Source organism: Hibiscus syriacus, unplaced genomic scaffold (assembly GCF_006381635.1).
Source record: "Hibiscus syriacus cultivar Baekdansim isolate YM2019G1 unplaced genomic scaffold, ASM638163v2 tig00111409_pilon, whole genome shotgun sequence".
NCBI classification, from domain to species: domain Eukaryota; kingdom Viridiplantae; phylum Streptophyta; class Magnoliopsida; order Malvales; family Malvaceae; genus Hibiscus; species Hibiscus syriacus.
This window is the reverse complement of record NW_024063086.1, coordinates 2,684,051-2,708,999: the sequence shown is the minus strand read 5'-3', so window position 1 is coordinate 2,708,999 and position 24,949 is coordinate 2,684,051. Positions and strand designations below refer to the sequence as shown.

The 24,949-nt window shown below is 33.0% G+C and overlaps 2 protein-coding genes across 3 annotated transcripts; one reads left to right on the top strand and one right to left on the bottom strand.

The window, feature by feature from the left end:
* Positions 1-6,052: 6,052 nt before the first annotated feature.
* On the top strand, positions 6,053-9,081 carry LOC120162865 (F-box protein At5g39250-like). Of its 2 annotated transcripts, XM_039172932.1 has the most exons (3): positions 6,053-6,154; positions 7,153-7,775; positions 8,777-9,081. In XM_039172932.1, exons 2-3 carry the CDS (start codon positions 7,303-7,305, stop codon positions 8,856-8,858), a joined length of 555 nt encoding a protein of 184 aa, XP_039028863.1. In that variant the 5' UTR covers positions 6,053-6,154; positions 7,153-7,302; the 3' UTR covers positions 8,859-9,081. The 2 variants fall into 2 exon arrangements, with proteins under 2 accessions (XP_039028863.1, XP_039028864.1); XM_039172933.1 differs by lacking the exon at positions 6,053-6,154 and having other exon boundaries at positions 7,103-7,781; positions 8,783-9,081.
* Positions 9,082-22,813: 13,732 nt separating this feature from the next.
* Positions 22,814-23,695, bottom strand: LOC120162870 (expansin-A23-like). The gene is made up of 2 exons (XM_039172940.1): positions 23,530-23,695; positions 22,814-23,436 (listed from the first exon to the last, which is right to left on the bottom strand). Exons 1-2 carry the CDS (start codon positions 23,693-23,695, stop codon positions 22,814-22,816), a joined length of 789 nt encoding a protein of 262 aa, XP_039028871.1.
* Between the last annotated feature and the right edge of the window lie 1,254 nt (positions 23,696-24,949).

Sequence of the window (24,949 nt, the reverse complement as noted above, 5' to 3'; positions counted from 1 at the left end):
CAATTCGGGATGTTTGGAGTCTGCATCTCTTCCATTTTTTTATCATGGAAAAATTAATTTTGTTGTTGTGTATTTGTTTTCTTTGTTTTATTTCTTTATATATTTACTTTTAATATTAGTTTTTAGAAGAAAAGGCTCCCAATCATGTGGATAAGGGTAAAGCCCTTATGGATGTTGCACCCACTTAGAAAGAAGACTCAATTGGTGTTAGCACAAACGATGACATTGCTGATAATGTCCACCCATATACACAAATGCCATGACAAATTGCAACACCTCTGATCAAGCATCACTTGAAGAGGACAACCAATCATGTTTGAACTTCTCCACCTGAGGAATTTGCGTAAAACAATTCCACCACCATCAAAGTAGATATTAGTCAAGGTACCTTGCATTGCATTTCATCTTTAGTTTAGTCTTCATGCATTGAGGAAAATGTATCCCTCAAGTTTGGGGGAGGTATTTTTCATACTTGGTCATTTGCATTGATAATGTATGGTGGAGAATTTTTTTTTGTTATGGCATTAGTTAGGATTAGGCTAGTTATTTAGAATAAGTTGATGATGTCTGATGATGGAAAAAATTGCCTTGGCCAGAATTATTGTACATGACTGTTGAGGAGGATAGAACCAACCTTAGGACTTGATTCTTTGTGATTCTTTGAACACGATTAAATGTTTTCTCTGCTTAAGGTTCTTAGAAAATTTTTAGGATAGAAATTTTGCGCGTCGTGGTATCAAATGATTGAAAAGATTAAGTTGAACTCCTTAGTGTGATGAATATTTTAATTGCAAATAAATGCCTTGGTATAATTGTAGAGGAATACTACTATGCACGACGATATTTCATGGAAACTCCCTTAATTAAATGGTAACCTTGGCACATGAGTGAATGAAAGAAGTCACGGGATGACTCTATCTGACTAGCTTGGGGTGGAAGGTATGTTACCTTTCACCTAAAGTGTGGGATGATGGGTGTGATGAGCTGACTCCTCTTGAAGCAGTGTAAAAAAAACTGAAGTTATATGTTGAATAAATAGGAGTGAAGTTGTGCTTAATTAATAATTTTATGTCATGGCAAACCAAAAGAACTTTCTTAGGAGTTTTCTAAATTCGTTAAGTATAGACTAGATACAATCATACACACACTAACAAATAGTCCTGACCTAGGGAAAGGTACTTGACTTCTCGTTCAGTTAGCATGTTGAGGTCAAACTTGTTGATGAGGGATGAAATTTTAAACCACTTGATTGTCCTAATTTAGACTTTTCCATAGCATTTCATTTTTCTATTGCTCATTATCCATTGCTTGAGGATAAGTAATAACTTAAGTTTGGGGGTGTGATACCTCCGTAAAAAGACTATATTTTAGGTCTTTGTACTTAAGTTATTGATTGTATAAAAGCCATTGACATAGCATTTTAGCTACATTTAGTTGTATTTAAGACATATTTGCATGTGGTGGATAAATTTTACAGAGGCAACGTTTATTTGACTAAATTGATGCCGCTGAGGAGAAAGGTTGTTTGATGGTTGTGATGATGCAGGATATGACTGAGGAAGAATTTATTTGCTGAGATAAATTAATTTGCTAGGGCCAGTGGAATAGAAGACGACGATAGTGAGGAATAAATTTTCTTGCCAAGGCAAGTTTTATCTCACCAGCCTGACGCAGTACGAGACAAAATTGCTAACGTCACATGGTCATCTTTCTAATGCACCTCACGTGAACCCCTGCCCATGTTAAGAATTTAGGACCACTTCCAGTTTCCATTTTATTCACACAATGGGTATGAAACCAAGGGTATTTAGTGAATTTCCAAGGGAACTAAACCTTAGAAATTCTCACTATAAATATCTCATTATACCTCTCTAGGAAGGGATAGAGGGGAGAAAAAAATACCTGCAAAGAAAGGCTTGGAGAAAGGTGGCTGCAACACCACTTTTCCACCGTCCCCCTCTACTCTGTCCTTGGTATCCTCCATAGCTAGGCTTCTTCGGAGTAGCGGCCAGGCCCTCAAGAAAGGCCGTCGTGCTAGAGCAGTCATGGTGGTGGTCTAATGTCACGTCAGAGCTCTGTTATGGGAGTTTTTCTTCCCTTGTTCTTTATTTTCTATTTTTCTAAGGGCTTGTACCTAATGAATATTTTTGGGATGATGTTAACAACACCATAAACTGTTTTATTTGGTGTTGGAAATGCTTGGATGACACTATAAGAGCTTTTGAGAGATTGCCTGGTGCCACGACAAAACATCCCTAGTCTTTGTAAGAGCTTTTGAGAGATTTCCATTTTTCTAGGAGTTGATACCTAATATCGAGAGAGTTAGGTTAGATCAATGTAAACAAGGGAACTAATCCAAGATAGTGAGGTTCTAATCCACCTTAGAGATAAGGAGAGGATTTCATGCGACTAAGAAGGATAAATGCTTGAGTAGATACGCTGGCGCTACTGTTTACGCTGATGAGTATTGTCGTAGCAACAGTTTGACAAACCAAGGGCTGTAATTTATGTTGAGTAGTATTGTCATAGCATATCAGGTTCCGTGTTAGAGATACTCTTAGGAACACTTTAGTAAATCATGTCGGGCAACATAGGCATATCATACTAGATCATCATAGCCATAGAATAATTTCTCGCCGTAGCAAATCCAACCCAAGTGCTATGTTAGAAGTCTGATTGTGTGAGGTTGCCAGTCTATTTATAGAGTTTTGACAACTTTAGCCTTGATAGCTTTTATTTGTTTACCTTTGCATATTTTTCTTGCCACGATAAATTTTCTACTCACTTCACTTTACAACTTTTCTTGCTTCGGCGAACTTTTTCCATCTGTTCATACCATTTGCCAAATATTTTCCTTGTTTATATCATTAGACTTAGATACTTAGGATTAGTTAGTGATGCCTATTCCTAGTTGTAGCAATCTTTTAAAAGCCCTCCAATCTATGTGGAGACGATACTCACTTACTATTATATTACTTGCATCGATTGTGTATATATGCACAGATTTACATGCCACAACATACACATTTACACGCGATCATTTGGTGAGTTTTTTCCAATTGTGTATCGTGAGAGACTTAGAGTTAGTAAAGTTAGATATTTATTTAATATAAAAATATAATTATTTATTAAAAATATTAATGTCTTAAAAAATCTAAAAAGTTGGAAAGTGCAAAGGCGCTACGCCCAACGCCTAAAGCCCGTAGGCGCACGCCTCCTGTAAATCGCCTCGCTCAACCCAGGTGTGCGCCACCTTCATCACTCGGTTGCGCCTCGTGCCTTTTAAAACCCAATTTGTAACCTTTTCCACTTTCTTTTGAATCGTTAAGTTATTCACTCCCTCCCTTACATGCTCAGGGAAATTAGGACACTTGGTTGTATTCCTAAATCCTCTAACCAAGTGTTGTTTCATCCGAAATACTCATCCCTTACAATCTTTTTTTTTTACAAAAAATTGCAAGTCCAATTGTTCTTATTCGTCAACTCTGGCGTTCCATATTTTCTTTCTGGATCCGTAGTGACCGATGATCCGATTGAAGTTCTCGACGACTCTATTATTTAATTTTTAACAACCTAAAATTCATATATGAAACATTTTATTAGAAATCAAACCAAACAAACAGTCTATTAAAATTTAAAAATCAAACCAAACAGTAACTTAGGATGTTAAATGACATTATTTGCATTTTCATTCATGTCATTCTTTTAGTATTTGATTAAAATTAAGTACATATACCAACTATAAGCATGATAAGTAATGAATTAGTTGAATCGATTGATTTATTAGGTTATTATTTACAGTCTGAATTATGTTTAAGTGACCTAAAACTTTGTTTTTACAATCAGTGGCCTAAAACTTTTATATATAAAGAATAATATCAAAGTACATAAAATAAAATTCGCATCCCATTAATAGCTAATAAAAGTAAAAGATGATACAAATTCATTACACATATACATCATTTGTCTAAAAAGACAGAACAAAACAAAATGTAACTCATATTCATTCGTTGATACAAATTCACATACCCCATAATGCTTTGGCAAACCCATATCTAAATTCTCAATGAAATGTAACAAATGTCACGGATAAGTGAGGAGGAAAAAGACAGAACAAAAGTAGGAGGAGCCGAGGAGGAGAGAAGGAGAATTACCTGGTTACCTGGTTGGCAGTGGCTGTTACGACGACTGGTGAAGAAGAAGATCACAGTGGTGAAGAAGGGCGTGCGATGGAGAGAGAATGTTGGGGATTTTGTTTTGTTTGGTGAGTTTTTTTTTTTTTCAATTGTCTATCGTGAGTAGAAGTGTACAAAAAATTCGAATATCCGATTTTGCGTAAAAAATATCCGAAACCGGATTTTGGAAAAACCGGTTTTTTTTAAACCGGATCGGATATTTTAAAACCGGATAGTATAACCGGTTTGGGAAAAAATTGGACGACCGGATTTTTTACCGGATTAAAAACCGGTTTGAAAAAAACCAGATAAAAAACTGGTTTTTTATCCTGAAAACAATCCGGTCTGGGGTTTAAAAAATTAGATGACTGGATTTTTTACCGGATTAAAAACCGGTTTTTTTAAAAAATCGATTTTTTTCAAACCGAAACAGGTTATATTGGTTACATCATCCGGCCTTCTAAACTGGTTATGATCCGAACCGATTTTTTTATAAATCGATTTTTTGGCTTAGTGAAAAAACTGGATCGATTTTTATCCGATCCGAATCAAATTTAAATCCAGCTATGTGCATCTCTAATCGTGAGAGAGTGAGATTTAGTAAAGTTAGGTTATTTTTTAATATTAAAATATAATTATTTATTAAAAATATTAATATCTTTAAAAAATCTAAAAATTTGGAAAGTGCAAAGGCGCGCCCGACACCTAAAGCCCGTGGACATGCACCTCCCACCGCCTCTTGTAAATCGCCTCGCCTCAACCCAGGCAGGCACCACCTTCTTTGCATGGCTGCACCTCTCGCCCAAGGCGCTCCTTTTAAAACCCAAAAACCCACCAACCTATTAAATTTCCTATGCATACCCTCATCCAAAGTTGCACCAACCTAGCCTCTGCACCTGTCTGCCCTTATACCAGATTACCCTTGGATTGGAAGAGTAAATTGATGAACAATGAATATGGAACGTAGGTAAACCATCTCCACTATAGCTTTTATTTTTTATTTTAAAATTAGTGAACAATGAAGACGAACGGTAATTTCATCGTCTTTGATTTTTTAATTAAAATAATAGAGAAATAGTGAAAATGGTGTGCAATAAATACAACGTACAATTCAATGTTCAAACTAAAATACATCAAAATCAATAATTATCATGTTAGTATCAATATCTAAATAAAAAAATTAATGTAATTAAAAATTAAGAATAAAACTTTTTATTTAATTTTATTATAGGAATAAAACGATCCCTTAATTAAAAAAACAACAACATAGTTTAAAAAGTGTGAATTTTAATATAATGTAACGACAAAACAATTATTAAGCTAAAATAAAAACGTATTATGTGAAAAATGCTTCAAACGTTTAGTCTTATAAGGATAAGAGACCTTAACGTTTCGTTAAATAATTATTTTAGCATTTATTCTTTTATTTTTAGAGTATTTTGGTATTTAATATTTTATTTTAAGATAAAACATTTATGTATTGATCATTTGTTAACTAATGATTTTTGTCTATATAAAAAAAATTTATCCTAAAATGAAACGTTAGTGCTCAAAACGATAAAAGAAATACTAAAATAATTTTATTAAATTAATCACTGATATTCAATCTATTTACCGACTAATCTAAGTTCGGGTACTGCAGAGGCAAAGGCGACCTTCCCAACCCAATTTACTCTATTCGTAAACGTCAGGATTTAAACCTCTAACCTTGCTTAAGGGACCTAGTGTATCATCCCACTATACTAATTGATTGTTGGTACTAAAATCATTTTTTTAAACAAACATTAAGAGATTTTTTTTTGTCATTATACCAAAAAAAAACCATAACCTAACATTAAGAATGTAGTGGAGAGGCCTCTGTATATTTGTTTCACACAAACACTACCGACCTCTTCGCCTAAATTCCAGATTTTTTTCCTTCTTTGTTCATTAAAAATAAAATCTCAGAAAATGTTCTCACAACACAACCCATAAATCAGGTGAATACTAATTCTAACTAATTTACTCCTACTCTTTGTCCTTCTCATTCCTTTGGTTTTTCCTCGATCTGGGGTTTGTTCCTTCCCCCTCTATTTTAGCTTCTTTTTTTTGGGGTAATTTTTTCACGTCTCAATATATGAAGTTTGGATTTTTAATACGATTATGAGATACCATTGATGTTAATGGTTATGGGTTCAATTTACTTTTGGTTAATTTTGTTAAACCCAATGATCTTTTGTTCTTGATGTTATCTTTAGGGTTATATTTTATGAAATTTGATGGAATTTTAACGTTGCTGGTGTTGTAATTGTTGTAACTTGGGTTTCACTGTGGAAATCTTTTAGCTCTGGCTTAAGCAATAATCTGTGTTGTGAGTTATATTAATGTGAATTATAGAGATAAAGAATTATCTATGTTTGAGTTATAGTAATGTGGATTATAAAGCTTGATAAGTATTATATAGAGGAGAAAAATCATGCCAATTATCCTGTTGGTGCTTTTTCATGTTGTTGAAGTGTTAATATTGTCTATCAAGTGCTTTAAATTGAGGTCCCGATAGGAAGGAAAGGTAACTGAGTTGGCCAGAAGTAGTCTTTTGAATAATAGATTTATGTTATGCGTGTCGATGTAAGTTGAATTTATGTGAGCTCTCATATCATTGATTTAAGTTATGCTTGTTGATGCTAGTTGAATTTAGAGGCTATTGATATGATTGGAACTTTTTCAGTATAATAAGCAAGTTGTTGAAATGAAAAAAATGGTGTTTTCGACTTGTTTTAAATGAATTGTTTAGGACAGACCTGTTTGCTTTAAATAATGCTTTAGTTTCGAAAGAGACTAGAATAGCTTCTTATGTTATCGTTTAGGTTAAATGCATTGTTGCATGTTGCTGTTTTAGTTTTCAATTTTCAATGATATGGACAACTTGCCACTTCTTGCACGTTCTGATCCATAGATGCAGTTGGAGCTTAAAAACTTAGTTTTGTCTCTTTCACAGGAATCTTTCGGTGGCTAGTTCCTTTAGACCTGTTGTTGATATACAGTTACTGCAATTTGCACGAGTAAACTGTCATTCATCTTTGATGGTCATTTTGCAATCAGAAAATGCCATGTGAAGAAGTGTTGAAGGTCGTTTTTCCTTTCTTAGATGGCACGGATCATGCGACTTGCATGGCAGTATGTAAGCAATGGAGACACAGCTAGAGATGATTACATTTGGAAATGTGTATGTGCGAAGAGATGGCCTTCGGTTTGCAAGCGGCCTAGCCCACCTACTGCAACCTACTACAAATTGTATCGAACCTTTTATAAACGGAAGCATCAAAGAACTCTCCTCCCTCAAAGGCTTTCCTTCAATGATCTCGACTTCTTCACCGACATCTGGACTGAAGATAAATTGATTTTCTCTGAAGTTGTCCGTGGCCCTGTCCTCCGGAATGGATTCAAGATCCCACATATTGAGTACAAGTTGACCTTACCTGTTGAGCCGAGGTTTGATCTTCCTTGGAGCCAGACTACGAGTGTTTCGGTTCTTGTCGAACGAACTGACTCCAATAAGGTTGCCCGCATAGTGAATAAATCACTGTTTGATTATATAGACCGTACAGCTTCTAGGGCTCTTGCTTTCGACCAATGTTTTTAAAACCGGACCTTGAACCGGTGAAAGTATTGATTCAACCGGGTTCAACCGGATATTATATAAAATAATATTTTTTTAAAATTTTACATAATATTCAAAGCAATATTAATATATATATATATATAACACTTTTTTTAAGTTTACAATATTAAAAGGTATAAAAATATCACAAGTCATAACATATATAAGTTAAAAAAACATAAAATCAAGTGAAACAAAATGATTCAAATCAATTACAATATAATATTTAAGGTAAAACATATTAAATAATAAATATAATTATATAACTATAATAAAAAAATAAATTTGGGGCTGAAAAAAATCATAACAAACGATGTCGTTTGGTTTAATTTTTTTTTAAAAACAATCTCACATGGCTAAGAAACATAGAATAGCATCTCAAAAGTCTAAAGAGAAAATATGAGAACAAAATAATCTCACATGGCTAAGAAACATAGAAGAGCATCTCAACTTACTTTTATAAATACTAGAGGTAATTTGACATTCAAAATCATGGAGTCTTTTGGTGAGCACAGAGCGAACTATTCTTTCGCTTCAATTGAGCTCGAATTTCAGGCTTTAATCGAGCTTCTAATTTTTTTTGAGTTCGAGCCTTTTTGAGTTCAAGTTTCAATATTATATTTCGAGTTCATGTTGAACTTGATACTTTTTAGCTCGTTGGTTTTTGAGTCGAGTTGAGCTTACTTTTAAAGTTTTCGAGTTCGAGTCGAGCTCAGCAGTACTCGAGTTTGACTTGGCTCGTTTAACAAATGACGTTGTTTGGTTTAATTTTTTTTTAAAGAAAAAAAGAGAATCGGCGGTTCACACTGGTTTTGTCGATTTTCAGCCGGTTCACACCGGTTTTGCCGATTCTACCGGTTCTTTACTGGTTTTGTGTTTATCTGGTTTTGGGAGTTAACCGGACTAGATAGGCCACTGGTTCACGGTTCAACCGGCCGGTCCGGTCCGATTTTAATAACACTGCTTTTGACTACCTCAACTTGTCTCCCTACTATCCTTTCATTTCGGGGATCCGGGCATGGATCTCTTTGCTTTTCATGTAACACGGAAATCACGGTATCATTGATGTCATCGAAATGGATTTTTGTGATGCTGCAAATTCTGAAGAAGAGGTGTGGCTATTAGACATGCTCGACTGGAATGGCGGAAGCTTGGTAGCTCGGCTCGAACATGTTGGGTGCAAAGAATTTGAACTCCTATGCATTCATATATCAAATTCGTCTATGTTCATAAGCTTGTTCAAAACTATTTTATTCTTTATAATCAATAAATGATAATCGATTTTGTCTTATTTTATGATTTACTTTCATTTTTATCCTTACAGATATAAACCCTAAATCATCATTATTTTACAACTAAAAACTAATTTTTCTACAATTTCTCCCTTCATATTTAAAAAGCAAAAACAATGTCAAGCGGATTTCACTTCCTCACTTCAGATGTACTACGTTTACAAGATTGTGTTACTTTTGAAGGGTAACGGTCACTTTCGAAATTACACCAGTCTAGATGAAATTGTTTTTAGATAGTGAATTTTATTACAATACAATAAATATATCATTTTTCTTCTATTATTATTCTCATCATTATTTATGATAGTTATTATTAATATTTTTATTTTAAAGCAATTATTTTTACTAACAATTTAGAAGTAATTTCTCTACTGTTGTGAAATACGTTTGGGTCACCGTATGAATCTAAACCTTGTTTCAACTTGTTGAAATTTCCTTTTTGTAAAAACCAAGGTAATTTAGTGTGTCAAATAACTCTCAACAAGTCTAGGGAAACAGGAAACTGTTACCGATTTAAAATTATGGGAAAATTATATAATTTTTTTATTGTACTTTACCCTCTCTCATATTTTATTTATTGTACTTTTAATTTATTAATTTATTCATTGAATTTTTGAATTGTTCCTATTTTAGGTACTCTAAATTATTTTATTATTATTTTGGTATGACATAAAATTTCTATTATTGTTAAAATATAAATAATAGTTTAAAATAAATAATAAAATGATATTTTATTATTATTAAATTTAAAAATATTTAAAATAATCATCGCCCCCCATTGCCCACCGTCGACCTTCGAAACTGGCAATCGTTCGATCCCAAATTTCATGGGTCGTTTCGTCTCGACCCCTTAAGTCCGAATCTGGTAGTTGTTTCTCCGAAAAATGTCCTAAAACTCGTAACTTCTATTGAAACATTTCAATTTCCTCACTTTTGATCTTTTATTCGTTGACTTCGGAGCATGTTCTGACAAAATGGAGGTCGGACTCAGACTAAGGGTATCGAGGTGAATCAACCCATAAAATCTAAGACCGGACGGCCACCATCTACAGTGGTCGACGGCAATCGACATTTCAATTTTCTCATTTTTGAACAAATTCAGAGCATGTTCCGAAAAATAGAGGTCAAATTCGGACTCAGGGGGTCGAGACGAGTTGGCCAATAAAATCTGGGACCGAACGACCATCATCTACGACCTTCAACGATAGTGTTCAACGTCAGTAAACACAGACGACCACCTTTTGTTTTTATTTTATATTTTAAATTATTTTAGTATTAAATAATAATAAAAAATGTCACATCATAGGAAAATAATAATAAAATAATTCAGAATGATCAAAACATGAGTAATTCGAAAGTTAAGTGAATCAATTGAAGAAATTAAAAGTATAATTAGTGAAATAAGAGATATAATAAAATTTGTGTATTTTACTCTAACAGTATTCGGTGGTATGAGACTTTATCTCCCTCAATTATTAGTTGTGTTATTTAACTGTATTTCTTTGTAAAAAAAAACTTTATTTGTTTCTTATATTTAAAATTATAAATTAATTATGTGAATAAAAAAGGTATCTAGAAATATATTTTAAAATATCACATGCTTAAGTGTTTAGAGATTATTTTCAAATGTAACATAAAGATTTCATGTGAAAAATGTATATGTAGTTTCATACTGTCGGAACCGTCTTTCGGTTGGGCCCGTAATTGGGCTTCGACTTGGATTAAATGCTTTAGGAGTCGCTACCGATCATTTATTTTAAAACAAATTGGTTGATCAGATACCTTATTTCTTACCTGATCTGCGTCTTACCAAAGATGTGTCGGATTCGGGAGTCGGTTTCAGTCAAGGAAGGGTTAGCACCCTTGAACTTCCCTTTCGGTACTACGTAATTTTCAGTTGTCTTAATTAAGAAAGTTGTAAATTTAAATTAAAAGGTAATATGACAATCCAAATTACTTACCTCTAACGATTTTGAAAATGTACCCTTAAAGAATCAAGAAAAGCGTTAGAAAAACAAAAGTGATGAAGATCAATTGAAAATAAGGAAAATGAAATAAAGAAGAGAAAATAAATAAATAAATAATAACATATAAAATAAAGACAAAAGGTAAACAACATAATTAATATGGAGATAGTAAAAATGAAAGGAATAAAAATAAAGACAAAATAGAATAAGATGAATAAAGAAAAAATATAAATAAATAAAATAAGAAAAATAAATCAATAAATAAAGAAAATAAAAATAAAATAAATAAACCAAAACGAGGAAAAATATAAAAAGAAATAAAATATACATATATATATATATATATATATATATATATATATATATATATTAGCTTGTAAACTAAAAACTAAATAAAAAATATTAAGAAATAAAATATATATATATATATAATATAACATTTAATAAAATAAAAAAATAGTAAAAATAATAATAATACATGTATATACAATAAAATATAAGAAATAAAATAATAATAATAATAATATGAAGGAATAATATCAAATATATATATAAATATTATAATGTAATATTAAATGAAAATAAAAAAGAAAATTTAAATTTAAAAAAGGACTAAATTGTAAAGAAAAAAGAAATCGAGTGACAAATTAAAAGAGAATCAGGTTCAAAAATTGATTTCAGGGTCAAAATATAAGTTTTCAAAGTAGGATGGTCCAGAAGTGCAATTTTCCCTTTTTAAAAGCCAAAACATGCAGATCCTCATGTATCTGGGTCAGGTCGACGGGTTGAATTTGGGCTTACTATATAACTTAAAATAAATTAAAAGCCTTCATTTGTTTCATTTTGAAAACCAGAGCCTTCCCCTTCTCTCGTTTTGTTCTGGCTTGTTCATTTGAATGATGAACACGTCGCGTGTTTCTAGAAAATCGGTGGTGCCGCCGGCCGCTGGTCATCGGTGGTGAAACCCTCATTTTTTACATCGATAGAAAGCCCAAACCTCCCTCAATACGAAAATCAAAGTAGTTTTTCAAAAAAACATCTCGGCAAAGCGTAGATCTAGGATGAAAACTTCGACCACATCCCCCTCATTTCATCGGTGGTGGGTTTTAAAACTCAAGAACGACAACATGCAAGCACGTAATGAATCGAAAAGGTAAAAATGATACCTTTATTCTTATTTCTCTTTCGGAAAAAAAACATTTACAAACGTTTCGAACTCTCTGCGTATTTCTTGTGGATTTGTGTAATATGCGTGTGTAATCGTGTGATATTGTTTAAATCTCTCTGTGAATCGTATGAAAATCCTTCCCCCAACCTTAGTCTAGTTACATCATTTTATAGGAATTAAAGTTCTATTTTTAGACTCGGTTATAGAGTCCTAATCTAACTCTAATGCTCATATGTGTTGTTGGTTGTTGGTGGCATGAGAATCGCCAGACAATTCGGTGAGGCATGGAGACTTCGAACAGTACGGCGCTGGGGTACAAGGTGGAAAGTGGCGGGAACATCAGAAACCCTCATCTGCCCTTAGGGTTTCACGTTGGGTCAGACACAAGTGGGCCTGGTTGCTGGGCCATTCTTGGTTTTGTAATAGGTTTCACTTGGGCCTATAAAAAGAGAGAGAAAAAATGTAAATAGCATATAAATTATACAATACATAATATATAGTATATAATCATAGCTTTTTATATTTTTTTATATAAGGACGAAAGATAGTGTCTACAACTACCCCTCTTTGCTTATTATCGTGTAACGAAAATAGAGCAAAGATTAAAAGACACGGATTTCGTCTATATCGAATATCCTCTGTCGTAGAGTTGAAATCCGATATTAAGGCAGGTCTGTCAATTTAAATCACGAAATGACTCCATCGTCGCGAAATCGAGCCCAGCTTGAAATGATATGGGATTGAAGTCGTAGTCTGGAATTTGAATCAGAAATGTGGTTTCTCGTTGCCAAATTGTAGTCAACTTTGGTCTTCTTCTCGGCTTAAAGACCTCGACTGCAACCGGAAAGTAGTGATTGATGTGTCATTGAGCTGAATAGAATCAAACTTGACTATTTTGTTGACAGATATCCCTTTTTGCCTTGAGCTATGCTGCAAATGATGTGCCTTTGAGTTGAGCCTAATCGAACTCGAAGGTCTTGTATTTCAAGAGAAACATTTTCAAAGGTTCTTTGTGTTTCAAGAGAAACTATCTCAAGAGAGAAAAAATTTAGTTCCAAAAGAAACTGTCTCAAGGGAGACAAATTTTGTTTCAAGGAAAATTATCTTAAGAGAGACAAAAATTAGTTTCAAAATAAAATATCTCAAGGGGGATGAAATTTGTTTCAAGGAAAACATATTCAAAGATTTAGTTTCAAGGGAAACTGTCTCAAGAGAGACAAAATTTGGTTCAAGAGAAATTGTCTAAAGAGAGCCAAAACTTAGTTCCAAAAGAAACTATCTCAAGGGAGACAAAATTTGTTTCAAGGAAAACTGATTCAAAGTTTTTGTTTTAAGGGAAACTGTCTCAAGAGAGAAAATTTGTTTTAAGAGAAAATATCTCAAGAGAGACAAAATTTGTTTTACGAGAAACTGTCTCAAGAAAGACAAAATTTTTTTTAAGAGAAACTGTCTCAAGAGAGACAAAACTTTGTTTTGAGTAAATTAGTCTTGAGCGAGACGACCCCTTATTTCGAGAGAAACAATCTCAAAGGTGATCGATAATCTACTTGTTCATGTATGTTAAAGAAATCCTTTCAGAAGCTTTAATCATTGACTTAAGGAAGTCAAATCTGTGGATGTCAGGTTTGCTGTGACACTAAATCACTTCATCGGGCACGATATCATTCTTCGTGAAATTGAAATCGTGGATGACTCATTCATTGTGAAATTGAACTTTTAATTGGATGTCCTTCGTTGTGAAGTTAAGATCCACACTTGTAAATTGCAATTCTTTTGAGTTCAATATCTTTCACTGTGAAGTTGAAATTGACTCTAACATGAATCTGTAAAATTATGCACATATGCGATGCTATGGATGTGATGCTCTTATGTATGCCTAAAATGTATATGCAAAACATGTTATTTTAAGGTTTGGAGAGAAATCTCAATTTTTGGTTATCCATATCGATGACTCTTGATATTGGAATCTTAAATTTCTTATTCTTGATCTTGGATTCTTCAACATGCTTAAATCTGATGTACAAAATGTTTATCTGTGAGGGAATAATTGCGTGAGCAGTCTTTATTCTATCTCTGACTCAGTTTGTCTTCATTTCCACCAAGGTGTACTCTTGCAAACCTCAACTTAATCCAATTTATTTTCCTTGCTCCAACAAATTTTGCCCTAAAAATTTGGCTTCTCTTGCCCCATCTTCAATCTTGAGCTTCGGAGAGATATTCGTTGATTTCCAAGACATGCTTCCAGAGAACTTATCTTGTTTGAAAATGCTTTTCTTCCTTTGAATTTTCAAAATTTTGAAAAATATCAAAAGGAGTTTTGAAAAATATTGCCTCCTAGGTTTCATAATTGAAGCAAATCATAAAACAAGAGTTTATATCAAAATAATCAAATTCTCTTTTAAGCTTTGATAGCTGCAAATCTTTGACAAATATCAAGACTGAAAAGTTTGTTTAGAGGTGGGTTATTTAAATTAAGGTTTGTTTCATTGATTCGATCATCGCGAAGACCATGGTATGCCCCTCTTTCTTGATTTGGCATTTTGATCGGAGGCGAACAAAATGACACAACTAGCAAAATCAATGGCTAGACCTTTCAGAACACTTATGTTTCAGTTCTCTGAAATCTTCCATTTGTTCAAGCTTCATAGGCTCCTCTAACAAAGGTAGCTCAAAAATATCGGTCTAAAAATGAAATTCCTGAGTGCTCGTGTGAAATTGACTATAACAGGTGTTCTTTAACTCCCTTAGTCCATTTTATACCGAAACTCCTTATTTAATTTTGCCATTGTCCGGCTAGCTGAATCCATAAAGTCGGGGTGCTTAACCAATTGCTCTAGAGGGACAACTCAATATCATTGTATAAATATTATAATCACCTTTATCAGGCTAGCTGAATATTATCAATAAAGCCATGGCGTTTAACCAATTGCTCTAGAGGGACAACTCAAGCTTTATTGTATATTATAATCACCTTTATCAGGCTAACTGAATCTTATCCATAAAGCCGGGGTGTTTAACCAATTGCTTTAGAGGGACAGCTTAAGCTTTATTGTATATATATAATATTATAATATGGGTATACGGGTCCAATTTCTTAAGTTTGTTAAGAAGAACCTGTTATAGTCTAGGTGTTTTTGAAAGTCAAAGAATCTCATCTTTAGAGTTCAATTTCCAAACAACTGACCTAAACTAGATTTGCTTACTCGACTATTCCATCTGTGAAGATCATTATCATCACTGAACGTCATTAACAGAAGTAGAAACCAAATAGCTTTGCAATTTCAGGTACTAGATGCCCTATTTTATCCGCTCCTAATATATGTCTGAATGTCAAAACCTGGATGGACTCTTCATGAGAAGAGAAAACTACCTTGGTTCTCGTAAGAGAAGAGCATGTAGTCTGGTGTATCTTTTAAATTAGGATCAAGAGGTCTTTGTTTTGCAGGATTCAATCTTGTTATTTGTTAAAGATTTACAACCTCAATTATTAAAAAGCCTTTAATTAAGGTGATATTCAAGGAATTCAAGATTAAAATTTGCTTATTTCCTCAGAATGAAGCATTTTATTTAAAACATTTAAACGTCAAGTGACTTAAAAACATTCATACATAAGGAGTACGAAAGAAAAAAAACAAGTTCCACCAAGATGATATGCTTGAAAATGAAGCAAAATTCCTTATCGATGACACATCCGACTCTCGATCAGAATGCCCCATTACACATTGAAAGTCAATGCCCCTAAATCTATCAGATATTTGACCTTACGTTTCAATGCCCCACAGTTTTCATTCGTTTGCCCTGAGCTCCCAATATGATAGCTGCATATGGCATTAATATCATGGCCTTCAGGATATGGGGCCTCTCTAGGTTTGGATTGAACCGAAGTCACAAGATTCTTCTCAACTAGCGTTGGGAGAAAATCTAGAACCAGGCTCAGCTCCATTACGTCTACTCCATAATAATCATAGTCCCCTTGGACCATCTACATCTGATCTTCTAACATCCTGATCTTCTCTTCCATCTTCTTTGCCTTATCCTCTTCGTCAAAATCCGGGACATGATAGTCTTCCGGATGATTGTCAGTATTGATTGCGGAAGCTTGTATATTTGCACCATATATGGTCTTCTCCTTGATAGCAGATGAGTCTCCTTGTAATCCGGGTAAGATCCTAGGTGAGACAACCACTTGTAGGGTTGGTGGTATGGTGACTCTTTCAGATGAACCTACCCCTGGTATACTGGCTTGTTGGAGACCCGATAACTTTGTCATAATTTGATCGACCAAGGACTCTTGGTTTTTCTTGATGGACTCTAGGGTACTTTGACTATTTTGAGCCATCTTATCCTCCAGCTCTTTCTGCAATTTTGCCATATTCTCTTCGATTTGAATGATCATGGCTTCCATTCGCCACTTTCTCAAGCGGGTGTTATGCGGATGGGGTGTGTTCAATGCTTGAGGTGGTGTATCTAGTATTTATTCCTTTCATTGAAGCATTCTTCCGTTACTTAATGCGAATGCAAAGAAAATAACAAAATGCAACATATGTCTAAATGCATGATGCATGAAATATCCGAGGCATTGATCCAAAAAATGTGTCTGTTATTATGAATAATCCTTATTGGAGACAAAAGTGTTTTATCATTTAAGAGACAAAAATATCCTGACAGCTTCTGACATGTTGACTAGTCTTCTGCCTTCGTCTGTCACCGATTGAATAACCTGTCGAACCGCTCCGGCTTCTCTGGATGAGTCGTGCAAATGTTGAGTTGCTTTTTGTACTGGCCCAAGAAGTCTCGAATGACTGCATTTCTGGCATTTATCTTTTGTTGAGCCTGTTCCCAACGAATACGTCATTGGAGCCCTCATTTGATAGGAACTATGTGAAGTTCACTTGTCTGTTTCTTGAATTCGTCAGCAATGGTCTCAAATTTCAGCTATCATTTTTCCATTGTTGTCTTTGAAGGGACTCCCAAGATCAGTAACCTTCATCTTACCCCTGCAACCTCTGTCATTCAATTCTTCAAAGATAGACTTTCATTGTGCTTGATGCAGACTCAGTTCATTCTGAGTCCTTTATAATGCAGCAGAGTGATATACTATTCAATTGTGGCTACCACGTCTTCTAGATTGATTGTGACACATAGTCGCCTTGTAGATTATCCTCTGCATTTTTATCTCTTGTATTACAACCCCTTTGTTCATTAGTTCAGATTATTTTGTGTGTAACAAACACCTTTTTAGGGATCAATGGCCTCTTATTATAATGTAAATGCTAAGGAAACAAACACAAAGGCAAAAAGCTAGTAAATAAATAAACACAAAAAAATGACAAAAGAAAGAAAGAAGAGTAGGAGGAAAAAATAGCATGGTTAGGGTAAAAATGTCTTAGGGTTTGAAATGGGGTTTCAGGGTAGGCTCTATTTCTCTATAGTCTCCCAGTTTAGGTTCTAAAAAACGGTACCCGAGTTCTCCTTGTCGGCTCCCCCTTGGGCTTGCCAGACCCTTAGTCCTAAGCCCATTACAAGCTTGTGGGGACTAAGTTAAACTCGAGAGGATACATTCCCTTATGCCCGCACGGTGAATAAATTCACACGAAGACATAAGGTATATGAATCCCGAAGGATACTTGCTAGGCCCGCACGGTGAATAAATTCACACGAAGGCATCGCTTTTACCCCCACTTAAATAGGGTTCAGAGCTCAGGTATAGAGCCTTAGATGAAAAATGAGTTTGAAATGATAAAATCATTAGAAAACGGTTAGTACAACTATTTATTCAAAAATATAATCAAAAGTAAATAATAAGGATCAAAATGTTACATTAAAATTTAAACTTACCCTTTTCGTTAAAAGACAACTGGAAATTACCTTAGCCTGACTCACTTACCTGTCCCCAGCGGAGTCGCCAAGCTGTCGGAACCGTCTTTCGGTTGGGCCCTTAATTGGGCTTCGACTTGGATTAAATGATTTAGGAGTCGCCACCGATCAATTATTTTAAAACAAATGGGTTGATCGGATACCTTATTTCTTACCTGATCTGCGTCTTACCAAAGATGTGTCAGATTCGGGAGTCGGTTACAGTCAAGGAAGGGTTAGCACCCTTGAACTGCTCTTTCGGTACTACGTAATTTCCAGTTGTCTTAATTAAAAAAGTTGTAAATTTAAATTAAAAGGTAAAATGACGATCCAAATTACTTACCTCTAACGATTTTGAAAATGTACCCTTAAAGAATCAAGAAAAGCGTTAGAAAAACAAAAGTGATGAAAATCAATTGAAATTAAGGAAAATGAAATAAAGAAGAGAAAATAAATAAATAAATAAATAAATAATAACAGATAAAATAAAGACAAAAGGTAAACAACATAATTAATATGGAGATAGTGAAAATGAAAGGAATAAAAATAAAGACAAAATAGAATAAGATGAATAAAGAAAAAATATAAATAAATAAAATAAGAAAAATAAATCAATAAAATAAATAAACCAAAACGAGGAAAAAAAGATAAAATAAAAGAAATAAAATATAAATATATATATTACCTTGTAAACTAAAAAATAAATAAAATAATATTAAGAAATAAAATAATATATATATATAATATAACATATAAATAAAATAAATAAATAGTAAAAATAGTAATAATACATGTATATACAATAAAATATAAGAAATAAAATAATAATAATAATATGAAGGAATAATATCAAATATGTATATAAATATTATAATGTAATATTAAATGAAAATAAAATTTAAAATTTATAAAAGGACTAAATTGTAAAGAAAAAGAAATCGAGTGACAAATTAAAAGAGAATCAAGTTTAAAAATTGATTTCAGGGTCAAAATATAAGTTTTCAAAGTAGGAGGGTCCAAAAGCATAATTTTCCCTTTTTAAAAGCCAAAATACGCGGATCCTCATGTATCTAGGTCGGGTTGAAATGGGCTTACTATATAACTTAAAAAAATTAAAAGCCTTCATTTGTTTCATTTTGAAAACCAGAGCCCTCCCTTTCTCTCGTTTTTCTCTGGCTTGTTCATATGAATGATGAACACACCGCCGCATGTTTCCTGAAAATCGGTGGCGTCGCCGACCGCCGATCATCGGCCGTGAAACCCTCATTTATTTTAATCGATCGAAAGCCCAAACCTCCCTGAATACAAAAATCAAAGTAGTTTTTCAAAAAAATCTCGGCAAAACATAGATCTAGGATGAAAACTTCGACCACACCCCCCTCATTTCATCGGTGGTGGGTTTTAAAACTCAAGAACAACAACATGCAAGTACATAATGAATCGAAAAGGTAAAAATGATACATTTGTTCTTATTTCTCTTTCGAAAAAAAAAAATCCTTTACAAACGTTTCGAACTTTCTGCGTATTTCTTGTGGATTTGTGTAATATGCGTGTGTAATCGTGTGATATTGTGTAAATCTCTCTGTGAATCGTATGAAAATCCTCCCCCCAACCTTAGTCTAGTTACATCATTTTATAGGAATGAAAGTCCTATTTTTAGACTCAGTTATAGAGTACTAATCTAATTATAATGCTCATATGTGTTGCTGGTTGTTAGTGGCGTGAGAATCGCCAGAAAATTCGGTGAGGCGTGAGGCGTGGAGACTTCGAACAGTGCAGCGCTGAACTGCGAGGTGGAAAGCAACAGGAACATCATAAACCCTCATCTGCCCTTAGGGTTTCACGTTGGGTCGGACACAGGTGGGCCTGGTTACTGGGCCGTTCTTAGTTTTGTAATAGGTTTCGCTTGGGCCTGTAAGAAGAGAGAGAGAATGTAAATAGCATATAAATTATACAATACATAATATATAGTATATAATCATATTTTTTTATATTTTTTATATAAGGACGAAAGATAGTGTCTACATATACATTTTACAATACTTATTTATTTAAGAATAAATATTATTTATAAAATGAGAAAGAAAGAAAGATTTTACATGCGTTGGTTGTATTGTATGATTTTTATCTTGGGTAAACTATGCAAATAGTCCTTTTGTTTAGGGTCTGACCGATTTTTGTCACCAATTTAAAAATTAAGGGTAAATGGTCCCTCTCATTATTAGTTCGTGCGGTATAAGTCCCTTTACTATTAATTTCCATTAACCCCTTTTTTAAGTCCCTTTTGTTTAAGTCCCTAACATGGTTGAGGAACTAAAATTGAACGGGAGTTAACGGCTGAAGGACTAAAATCGAACGGAACGATAACATTAAGGACTAAAATCAAACTTATCAATAATGTTAGGTACAATTTCCTCTTAATTTTTAAATTAGTAACTAAAATAGGTCAGGCCGAAAATATAGGGGACTATTCGCATGGTTTATCCTTTTATCTTTAATGTACTATTCATGCTCATGAGTCATGAATGTATACACAACTTTTGAATCTTAACTTTATGATATTTATGGTACTAATATTTTTTTTTTGAGAAGTATACTTTTATAGAGATAACATGAGGACAATTTAATTGATAATTTTGTAGAAATGATTAGAGGCACAGGCAACTCATTCACTTCTTTACCAAAGAAAAAATGCTGGAACACGTGGCTGAAAGTAAATTAATTTAATTGGATTTTACATTTTTACCTATAAGATTAGATTAATTTGAATTGCTGCCTATTAATTTTTTTTTTGTTCATGAATTTTATGATGTGTTTTTAAGTGGATTTTAATGGTACTATTAGCCTTTTAAAGTGAGAGTGATATACTTTATATCTTAAAATCAATCATTATATAATTTAGACTGAGTAAAATCATACAATTTAAATATTAAAATAATCATTAAAATACAATTTATATTTTTAATTTGTTTTGTTATAAAACATATTAAAATGTGGGGAAATATATTATGTAAATTATAAATGGTTAATGGAGAAAAGTGTAATAACATGAAAGTGTCTGGCTTAGATTGGTTCTATGAAAGATTTGGTATTTAAGAGTGTGCGCTACCTCTATTTCTTAAAAACTTACCTAATGCATTGTTCATTTTTATGCTTACAATTTTAATTTATAAATACCGTGACAAGTTGACATCTTTTATAATTTAGTAAAGAAGTTAAAAATAAAATTTGATAATCTTATTAAGCTAAGGTTTTTTTGTCATAGTAGATAAAAATGGTCTCTTCAAAGATATGCTTTGATTAATGTGAACAAACAAATGGTGCTACAAAAATTTTGTACTTATTAAATATTAATGGTTATACTCCCACAAATGGAGATAAGATAGGATGCTATTTATACTCGCAAATTTTAAAATTTGTAAGGTTAAACTTTTTAAATACTCTTAATGATTTTACATTCCTATTATGAGTGGTTTATATTGAGATAGACTTGACTACGTAAGTGTTAAGAACTACTAATCTTTTATAAAAGACTTTGGACTATCTTTCTAGATCACTTACTAGCATCTCGAGATTTATAGGCTAAAATTGTTTATCTATTGTGAAACTCATTTGGAGAAAACATTAGTCGTGTGCTATCAGTTTAGTTCTATTTTAACAAGTTCTAGATTTATTCACTTGTTAAGAGAAGAATTGTTCATTTCACTATTTATTAGTTTTAAATACGTTATCTAATACTTAAGCAACTAATTTTGTTATTGTTCTTTTCTACTTTTTTTTAAAATATATTTCTTTGCATTAATGGGAGATTGTTGGATAATATAAATAAAAATTCTTTCAATATTTTGAATAAAATTTATTTTTATTTTATGTAGATTTTTGAGGCGGTTGAGATTTTTATAATACCGCTTCCATCTTATTTATTGATTTATCCATGTTTTTACCCTTAAAAATACCAAATTCCAACCTATTATTTTACACCCAAAAATTAATTGTTTATTTACAGTTTCTCTCTTCGTATTTTCAAAAAGAGCAATATCAAATGTGTTCCACTACTTTATTTTGGGTGTACGACATTTGAAAAATTATGTTAATCTTAAAAGAAACGTTCACTTTTGGGATTATAACAATCTAGGCGAAATTATTTCTAAGACATTGAATTTCGTCACAACACAATAATTATATAATTTTTCTTCTATTATTATTATTAGCATTCTCATAATTATTTATAATATTCAATACTAATGCTTTTTTTTTTTGCAACAATTAGTTTATTAACAAATATTTCACTATTTAAATGTTATTAGCAAAAAAAAATATTTAACTTCTTTATAACATGTGAATCAGGAACATGATTTTATGTTGGTGGTAAATTTATAAAATTCTAGTGGAGAATGAATTTATAAAATTTTAAGAAACGAAAATAGATTTTCAATAAAAAATAAAAAAAATATCTAAAATATATATAAATTTCAAACTTTTAGAGAAGACGACTGCCCTCACCTACTCCCCTAGGTCCATCCCTAATACGAATTAACATCGACTAAACATGATACATTTAGGAAAATCATCCCAAATTTTGCGTTGAACATTATTAAATTGTCTATTAAAAAGCATAACAGAGAAACTTGTACAAAAAAAAAAAAAACTCTCAAAGGGCATGCGACCATCAAAATCCTAAACTGTGGAGATATCACGTAAACACATATTTTGTCCTAGAAGTTTAATTTGCCATCAAATATTTGATAAAATTGCCAATTAGCCGGTGCAACATTATGAAACTCGATCATTTTTCCGTCACCGGTCGTCACTCGAAACGACAAGCTTTGCCCTCTTAAGTTCATTCCGGTCTGCCAATTCACACCCCAATTGCGGCTCATCGACCACCACGATCGGGTCCTCGAACCCTTGATTTTAACATCCTTGATATCACCAGCGCCACCAACATTGTACAACAGCACCAGAGTCCACCAAGGGTTTCCCTTAATCTGGAATTGAACCCCACCTTTCTTATGGCACAAAACACGTCGATAATTGACGGGGATGATCCCGGCTTTATATACCGTCAGTTTGGTGAACATTGGCATTGACAGATCAAAGTGCTTCAATGGCGGATTGCACCAATTCCCGTCCGGTTTCGTGTAATTCGGAGGGCAAAAATTGGTTGCGGTCACCTTGATAGAGCCGGCATGTGGATAACACCATTGAGGGTCATTGTGACACTTGATCTCGAAACAAGCTCCGCAGGTCAGGCCGTTGTTGAACAACGCTGTGCTCAGTGCCGTCGTCTCGAGTCCATACCCTTGCTTGAATAGATCACCATATCCGCAAGCTCCCACTACAAAAACCCAAACATGAATTGCACGTAAATAAATTAATAAAGTCATGAATTCGAATCCAGATATCTTCGATGAATAGTATTTGTACTTACGCATGGTTTCACCACCAGTCATATCACCATAAAATGTTGCATGTGCATCGTACCAGTTTGAGTCAATCCTTTGAGTACCCATATGTATATGCCTCTTGGCTGCCGTGGATGAAACTGAAAGAGCTATGAACATCACAAATGAAAAGAAAAGCTTTAGGGCAACCATTGCTGAAAGAAAAAGATTGAAATTATAAAGTTGAACTATTTTTTTTTCAATGAAAAACTGAGTACATGAAGGGATATATAAATACAATCCAGGTAAAATTACAAAAGGGAAGTAATTTTATGAATCACGAGACTTCAAATTTTACCCATTTAAGCAAAACCACCATTTTGGTTTACTAAAACAAAAATAGTGAAAAAGAATCACTCCTTAGGGAAGAAATTAAATGTTGTTTATAATTTTGGGAATAAACAGCAGAAAAAGATTAATTCATTCAATATATACAGTAATTATGTGGGAAATCAATTAACTCAATGTGGAAAAAGAAAAAAAACTAAAAAGCTATTAATTCTTTAAAGGGTAAAGTACACAAATGGTCCCTGACTATAGCATATGGCTTTGTTGAGTCCCCTGACTATTAAAAGTTACAAAATAATTCTCCGACTATAGGGTGTTTCTTTGTTGAGTCCTTTGACTATTAAAATTTACAAAATGGTCACCCGACTATTCATTATGTTTCAAACTCATCATTTTCTGTTAAAAACATTGACGACCGTCTGAGGTAGACATTAACATGCTAGCTGATATATAATAGTCGTTTGAGATTATAAGGTCAGTTTTTTTTCATATATCAGTCAGCAGGTTAACATCCAGCTCAGATTGTTGTTAATTTTTTAATGAAAAAGGACGAGTTTGGAACATAATAAATAGAGGGGTGACCATTTTGTAACTTATAACAGTCGAGAGACTCAACAAAGCAATACCCTGTAGTAGGAGTACCATTTTGTAACTTTTAATAGTCTGGGGAATTAACAAAATAGTATGATATAGTTAGAGGATCATTTGTGTACTTACCCACTATTTATAATTATATATGTATTAAATGTACATGATTAACAAAGTCTGGTTATTTGAATCCTATTGTCACCAATTAAGAAATACATTAAACTGCTATTTTAGAAGAAAATTTCTGAAGCATTGCTTTTATTGAATTTAACAGTAATACGTAACAGCCCTAAATTTACATTCTTAAAATAGCACTTTGGCACTTGTATGATTTTCTTAACTGATTTTATGAAGGAAAAAAATTTGGTGAAACTACTTGTAAGGTTCCTATATTTTTGGTGAAAGCAGTTTGGCGCTGATATGATTTTCTCATCAATATGATGTTCTTCTATATATAATTGATCACGTCTGACCATGCTCGTGCCAAAAAATGTGGAGACTATATGTTATTTTTAAAAAAATGAAACTCCT